Here is an 8,264-nt window from a genome sequence, read left to right as displayed (position 1 = left end):
AAAAACCCCCCCCCCCCGAAACTGATTCAGCGAAAGCATATATATTTATTTATTCATTACTTTTTGTTAAAATATTTGTTTTCAGCTCTACTGTTATTTTTTTCAGTTCATTTCTATTATTTGTATTTTTCTGCTTGCATTTTTGTCAAAATTGTTATTATTATTATTATTATTATTATAGCATAAATCTTACAGTGAACTGAATTTCATCTGAGAGTGTCTTCCGCGTCTGTGTTTGATGAAGTTACGCAACTCTGTTGAGACTTTCCTGACTGGGAACTTCTTGAAGCAACTGAGTTTCACTTTTAATTTCTTTTAATTTCCCTTATTTCGAGAACAGCACGGAATTTTTAATCAGCACTGTATCGTTTAAAATACAAATACGAACACGAAGAGCGTTTTAAATACTTCTCTCCTATGGTTGGTAAGTTTATTTCCTCATATTTCACTGTCTCTGCTGTTGTGCTGAACGAGCGCTTGTTACATGTTTGATTAGCTGGTTTAGTTGGTTAACATTGGTTGGTTACATAAAGGCTAACATACGTAGTACACTTTTATGTATTTCTTTTGTGTAAGTTCTATTATGATTTAATTAAAACTTACATTAGCAAAAGTACCTTGCTGATGGAATGTTTTTTTTTTTTACATTTCTGAGTATAGTACCATGGTATTCTGGAGTAGCCGTGGAGTAAAATACCACGGTATACGAGTATGGTAACCATTCAGTACCCTTGCGTATATAAAAATACCATGGTACGACCACAGTACTTTTTTTGGAAGGGAATTCAATATCTACAAAAAATATCATGGTATTGCTAATTGTTTTGCACATATACATTTGTATAATATAATATAATAATACTTAAAATATTTTATTATTTATAAATATATTAAATGCATAACTATTTAAAAGAATTGTTGCTTGAACTATGGTATTGCTAGGTTTTTTTGTATATACTATAATTTGCTATATTTTTAGACATTTACTATAATATATATTTGCATATAATGTAATGCAAATGTTATATTTAATACTTGTTGTAATAAAGTAAAAAAATATATATTTATTTTAATAAATATTTGAATATAATAACTATTCATGTAAACAATTGTTACATAAACCATGGTATCTTTTATACAATAATGTTAAATATAAACGAATGTTTATATTGAAAATTTATTTTAATGAATAAAATAAATAAATAGTTATATTTATTTAATTTTTAATATTCAGTTTTTTAAATATTAAAAAGAATATAAAATAGAAATATTTATATTAAAATAATATTTTTTTATTTTTATTTTGTGTGTGTGTGTGTATTTTTATTTTTTTTAAAGCTTTCAAGGTAAAAGTATGGCTGCCCTAGATTCCTCTAGAAATATAAAAGAAGGTGAGTGTTAGTAAATGCATTATGCAATAAATGTATACATCAAAAGACACATTTTCCACACAGCAACGTGTATTATGTTAACATCACATCTTTGCTGTCCCAGCCGAGGATGCAGCTCGAATGCTGAGTGACGCCATCAACTCTAGAGACAAAGATGAAGCGACCAAATACCTGGATCAACTTTTGGATCTAAAACTCCCAGTGTGTGTCAAAATAAATCCTGAAGCGTACTCTCAAGACTGCATCAGGTATGCTGTTAGACTGGTTTTACTGCGGCGAGAAACACATGTTGCTGGGGATCTGTAACTATATGTGATTTTTTTGTTTGTTTTTTGTTTTGCTTTGTGTGATGGCAGGTTGAGAGTAGGAGTGGCGGACGTCGTGTCAGATGCCCACATCCCAATTACAGTGATGGTACCAGTTTACATGACAATATCAGAGCTGAAAGAAAAGGTACACAGTGTTAGTGATGGACCTGAGAATGAAAATTCTTGTTTGAAATGGAAACCCAAAATTACACATTTACTGGAGCCCTCATTTACTTTTTAGGTATTCAAAATTTGTCTTTCAGATCAATCGTGACTATGACTTCCACCCGGCCCTCCAGCGCTGGGTGATCGGGAAGCGCCTCGCCCAGGACAGAGAAACCCTGTATCATTATGGGGTCAGAAGCCACAATGATTCAGCCTTCCTCTTCATCCTTTCCGCCCAGGCTGCCAATCTGAGCCGCGAACAAGAGAGAAAAGAGAAAGAGGATAGACGGATCGATGGTATCTAGCCTGTATTTTTGATTTTAAAAAATAACAGCTTGTATATCAGTTTACTGAACCGCATTTCTTTCTTACTGAAGATATAATCGAGATCATTGATCGTCCACCTCATCGCCCACCAGAGCTCGTCGCCAGAGGAGTTAATCACCCTCCTCTACCTCCCAAACCTCAGGTCTGTCGTTCTATCACTCTATCTGTTGTTCAATCTGTTGCTCTATCTATCGCTTTTTGTCACTATCTGCAGCTCTCATTTAGTCTGTCTATCTCTCTGTCATTTTATTACTTGTTCTATCTGTAGCTCTATCGTTCAATCTGTTGTTCTATTTGTCTCTATATCTATCATTCTGTTGTTCTGTCATTCTATCCATCGTTTTGTCGTTTTATTTGTAGCTCTATCTGTTATTCTATCTGTCGCTCTGTCTATGGTTCTGGCACTCTATATCTGTCACATTATCTATCATTCTTTCTGCCGCTCCATCATTCTGTTTGTTGTCATTCTGTCTGTATCTCTAGCTATCATTCTATCGGTCGCTCTATCGTTCTATCTTTCATTCTATCTGTCACTCTATCCCTCACTCTATCTTTCATCTGTTCATTAATCTGTTGCTATGTTTATATCGCTTTATCTGTCACTTTATCTATCGTTCTCTGTTGCTCTGTCATTCTATCTGTAGCTCTATCTATTTTTTGTCATTTTATCTGTCGCTCTATGGTTCTGATGCTCTATCTGTCACGTTATCTATCATTCTATTTGTCGCTCTATCATTCTGTCTATAGCTCGATCTATCATTCTATCTGTCGCTCTATCTAAGTTTCTACCACTTTATCTATCAATTTATCTATTGTTCTTTGTCGCTGTAGCTATCATTCTATCTGTTGCTCTTTCTATGATTCTGACACTCTTGTTTTATTCGTTGTTCTTTCATTCTGTCGCTCTGTTATTCTATCTTTCATTCTATCTGTCGCTCTATCATTCTGTCTATAGCTCGATCTATCATTCTATCTGTCGCTTTATCCGTTTCTATCACTTTATCTGTCACTTTATCTATTGTTCTCTGTCACTCTACCTCTCATTTTATCTGTTGCTCTTTCTGTGGTTCTGATGCTCTATCTGTCACCTTAACTATCGTTCTTTCTGTTGCTCTATCATTCTATTTGTTGTTCCATCATTCTGTCGCTCTGTTATTCTATCTTTCTCTGTCCCTCTATCTATCATTCTATCTGTTGCTCTATCTAGTTTCTATCGCTTTATTCTGTCACTTTAACTATCGTTCTGTCTGTTGCTCTATCATTCTATTTGTTGTTCCATCATTCTGTTGCTCTGTTATTCTTTCATTCTATCTTTCTCTTTATCTGTCACTCTATCTATCATTCTATTTGTCGCTCAATCATTCTGTCTATAGCTCGATCTATCATTCTATCTGTCGCTCTAAGTTTCTACCACTTTTTCTGTCAATTTATCTATTGTTCTTTGTCGCTGTAGCTATCATTCTATCTGTTGCTCTTTCTATGATTCTGACACTATCTGTCACTCTATTATTTTATTCATTGTTCTTTCATTCTGTCGCTCTGTTATTCTGTCTTTCATTCTATCTGTCGCTTTATCCGTTTCTATCACTTTATCTGTCACTTTATCTATTGTTCTCTGTCACTCTACCTCTCATTTTATCTGTTGCTCTTTCTGTGGTTCTGATGCTCTATCTGTCACCTTAACTATCATTCTTTCTGTTGCTCTATCATTCTATTTGTTGTTCCATCATTCTGTTGCTCTGTTATTCTATCTTTCTCTTTATCTGTCCCTCTATCTATCGTTCTCTCTCTCTATCTAGTTTCTATCGCTTTATTCTGTCACTTTAACTATCGTTCTGTCTGTTGCTCTATCATTCTATTTGTTGTTCCATCATTCTGTTGCTCTGTTATTCTTTCATTCTATCTTTCTCTTTATCTGTCACTCTATCTATCATTCTATTTGTTGCTCTATCATTGTCACTTTGTTTGTTGCTCTGTCTTCTATCTGTCGCTCTATCTAGGTTTCTGTTGCTTTATCTGTCACTTTATATATCATTTTCTGTCACTCTATCTATCATTCTACCTTTCACTGTTCTGTGCACTCTATCATTCTATATGTTGCTGTCTGTAGCTGTATTGTTCTATCTATCGCTTTATCTTATGTTCTATCTGCCACTCTATCTATCTATCTATCTATCTATCTATCTATCGTAATTATAATCATTTTATTTGCTTTTATAGCCAGTTGGTTGGTCATGTTCTGGCTGCACGTTTATGAATAAACCAACACGTCCAGGTTGTGAGATGTGCAGCACAGCAAGACCTGACAACTATAAAGTACCTGACATGTACCAGCCGGATGAGGTGGAAACCAGGAGACTCCAGCAGGAGGAACTCGCCAGCCTGCAGTACGAGCAGGTTAGCTGAGGGGACCCAACGTACTGGACTACAGTGAACTGTTAGATTGGACTGTGGGATGAAAACCCCTCAAAAAACATTAAGTTTACATTTGTGGATTATGAAAGTGCCTAACGATATGCCTGCACCTGCAAAGCTTTACTGTTTAAAAAGATGAATGGAAAGTGAAAATGGGAAACATTCAGAGAGTCTTCATATGGATTTACCTTGCATCACAGAATGAAATGCAAAAAAGTTTCTCATTTGTTGTTAACTGAAAAAGTGATCAAAAACGAATGTTTTAATAATTGAAGCAAACTTTAATTTTATACAGTCATGAATAAAAAAAAGGGGGATTGCTATTGTTTTTTTTTAATTAGGCATTTATATTTACCAATATGATGAAATGCTAATTATTATATAATTATTATTAATAATGAATAATAGTAATCATCATAATTATATAATAATTAAATGATTGTAATTATAAATACTTGTATTAACTATTAATATTAGTTAAATATTTTATTTAAGAAATAATAATTACATTTTTAGATTCCTATTAGATATTGTGTCATTTATATATCATGTACATGTTGTATATATATATATATATTGTGTAACTTATAAATTATATACAACTTTTTCCTCTAGGATACATTTAAATGTTTTCGATTTTTAGAGGATTTTATTAGCATCTTTTAGGATTGGGTCCACATTATGATTTTCAGCATTTTTACAACAGCATCTTTTCCTGATTTGGTCTGTTGTTATTAAAACCAGAATATAACGCATGTTGCCTGTCCGTTTATTTACGTAGTCTGTGAAGGATGAACGGGAGAGGAATTTCCAAGAACTCCTTGAAACGGATTCCCACAGTCTGGTGGGGAACGTGGAAGATCTGGACTGTGCCATCTGCTTTTGCACCATCCTGCCAGGAGAGGGCGCTGTGCTGAGAGAGTGCCTGCATAGCTTCTGCAGGTGCTGTGAGATTGTTTATCAGTTACTTTAAACAGGTAGTGGTGAAACAGACTGAAATACAACTTTGTATATCCTACAGGGAATGTCTGAAGGAAACCGTTCTGAACTGCACGGATGCCGAGGTGGCTTGTCCTTACAGAGACAATGCCTATTCCTGTAACTGCAAACTTCAAGATCGAGAAATCAGATCAGTAAGATCAAAAATGCAGTATGATTTAATTATTGCAGTTACCCGTTCACTTAACTTTACTGTTTCCCACCAGCTTCTCTCTCAGGACGAGTACCAGAAGTTTCTAGAACTGATGCTGAACATCGCAGAGTCCCGCAGTGAGAACAGTTACCACTGCAAGACACCCGACTGCGCTGGCTGGTGCATCTTCGAAGATGACGTGAACGAATTCACATGTGACATTTGCAACGAGACCAACTGTCTCCTATGCAAGGTGAACACAAAGTTTGTTGGTGTCTTGTTCACATCAAATTCTAAAAGTGCATGTTATGGTGACCTAAAGGACTGTGCATGTGCGTGTGTCAAGGCTATTCACACGGGAATGAACTGCAAGGAGTACCAGGATGACCTCCGTATTCGAGCGCAGAATGACGACGCAGCCCGGCAGACCACGCAGATGCTGGATGTAAGTGGAAAATGAACTAGCTCAACTTTTCCCGCTAATATTTGAAGTTATTGCCATTGTGAAACAGCACCCTCTAGGGGTGGGAATTGTAAAGAATTTCCTCACCGGAATTGCAGTCGTTTTAATGGTTCCACTAACGAATAAGGAAATGCAATTGCATTGTGAAAGTTAAGATCATTTTAATAATAAGTAAATGTACAATAATTAGTTTGTTTGGGATTTGGACGACACTGGTTATGCTGTATGTGTTCGATCGACTAAAAAGAGCCGATTCGTAAGAGTAATTTGTTCAGGAATCAGACTACACTGGCCGTGCTGTCTGTGTTTGATTCACTAAAAAGAAACGATTCATAAGAGTCACTTGTTCGGGAATCAGACTACATTGGTCGTGCTGTATGCGTTTTATTTCCCAAATAAAACAGCAGATTCAAAAGAGTCATTTGTTGGAGGTTCAGACTACATTGGTCATGCTGTATGTATTCAATTCACTAAAAAGAGCCGATTTGTAGAGAGACATTCGTTTGGGAATTAGTCATTTGGTTGAGGATCACACTACACTGGTTTGATTCACTGCAAAAAGAGACGATTCATAAGAGTAATCTCTTTGCAAATCAGACCACAATGGTCACACTGTACATGTTTGATTCACTAAAACAGTCTGATTCAAAAGAGTCACCTGTTCAGGAATCATACCACATTGGTCACACTGTATGTGCCTGATTCAAGAGTTGATTTATAAGAGTCATTTGTTTGGGAATCAGACTGCATTGGTCGTGCTGTATGTGCTTGATTCTCTACAAAGATCTGATTAGTAAGAGTCATTTGTTCAGGTACACCTTATGTTTTCAAATACACTAAAAAAAAAAGAATCAACTTTAAAATATTTGTTACCTATTGAGCGGTTTCGCTTCCAGCAACTCCTGAAGAACGGCGAGGCGATGAACTGTCCCAAATGTCAGGTGATCGTCCAGAAGAAAGACGGCTGTGACTGGATCTGCTGTCTGATGTGCAAGACCGAGATCTGCTGGGTGACTAAACAAGCCCGATGGGGAACTCAGGTTAGACACAAAAGTGTATAAATCATTAGTTCAGTGATTCACAAACATCAATTGGCTAATCTGGACCTGGTTTTGTCTCCTCAGGGTGCTGGAGACACATCGGGCGGTTGCAAATGTCAAGTCAACGGAGTCCTCTGCCATCCGCGCTGTCAGAACTGCCACTGATTCCACAAGCAAAAACATGCGCTACAGCAACAAAACACTTACAAAACTCCTCAAAATAATCCAGGCGGGGTTGATGCGCTACATACAGTTTGCAATTATAGCTTTTGCTCAGTCTAGTCGTATCACTGGCACATTCATCTGGATGTCAGTACTTAATAGATATGTTCTAGGACTAAATATTCAGATAGTGTTTACAAAATTAAAAATATCCGAGGTTTCATGGGATAGTATAAACTGATGAAAAAGTGACATTTTTTAAATATACGTCAAACTGTCTTAAATCACTACTGGCAAGCTGATGCTCTGGGACTTTGTGCAATGATATTGTAAGAGGAAAGCATTATTGTGTAAGAATATAGATTTTTTTAAAGGCAATTTTTGTGTGTGTAAGATCATTGCTAAATATGCAATATGGAACAATGAAGGAACAAATCACATCAAAGAAGAAAACTACATTAAATATTAATTTAAAAGCAGAAGAAATGCAGCAAATGGAATAGAATGTAATCAAATGCGTAATTTCACTTTTTATGATGAACAAAAAATGCTCAATTATTATAATTACTGATATATCAAAATTAATACTGAAAAAAACAATATTTTAATAATTAGACTACAGGTTTTTCCCCATATTGCATTTTTTAACATGTAGAAGCATTTTCATTCTGTTGACAATATTCTCTTGTTTACAAAATTGTATGATTCGATAAAGCTGGAATACAATTTTTTTTCTGTTTTTCTTTTTTTAAAAAGAGACCTTTAACTAACCTCTTAAAATAAATAATAATTCACAAAAAAGCAAGTGCAGATTTCATCAAAAAGAACAAGTCTTTTTTACTCAAATCATTTTACGTTTCG

The 8,264-nt window shown here is 35.3% G+C and overlaps 1 protein-coding gene across 2 annotated transcripts; it reads left to right on the top strand.

Annotated features, from left to right (window-relative positions):
* Positions 1-247: 247 nt before the first annotated feature.
* On the top strand, positions 248-7,979 carry LOC107720991 (ranBP-type and C3HC4-type zinc finger-containing protein 1-like). 2 transcript variants are annotated; one of them, XM_016528832.1, is made up of 13 exons: positions 248-420; positions 1,339-1,391; positions 1,495-1,639; positions 1,748-1,844; positions 1,963-2,161; positions 2,242-2,333; positions 4,412-4,588; positions 5,388-5,548; positions 5,628-5,739; positions 5,812-5,991; positions 6,085-6,183; positions 7,098-7,241; positions 7,326-7,979. In XM_016528832.1, the coding sequence occupies exons 2-13, from the start codon at positions 1,355-1,357 to the stop codon at positions 7,404-7,406; spliced, it is 1,524 nt and encodes a 507-aa protein (XP_016384318.1). In that variant the 5' UTR covers positions 248-420; positions 1,339-1,354; the 3' UTR covers positions 7,407-7,979. The 2 variants fall into 2 exon arrangements, with proteins under 2 accessions (XP_016384318.1, XP_016384317.1); XM_016528831.1 differs by having other exon boundaries at positions 248-424.
* Positions 7,980-8,264: the final 285 nt, after the last annotated feature.

Source organism: Sinocyclocheilus rhinocerous, unplaced genomic scaffold (assembly GCF_001515625.1).
Source record: "Sinocyclocheilus rhinocerous isolate Xijiao unplaced genomic scaffold, SAMN03320098_v1.1 scaffold1623, whole genome shotgun sequence".
In the NCBI taxonomy this organism is placed as follows: Eukaryota; Metazoa; Chordata; class Actinopteri; order Cypriniformes; family Cyprinidae; genus Sinocyclocheilus; species Sinocyclocheilus rhinocerous.
This window is presented reverse-complemented; position numbering and strand designations above follow the sequence as displayed.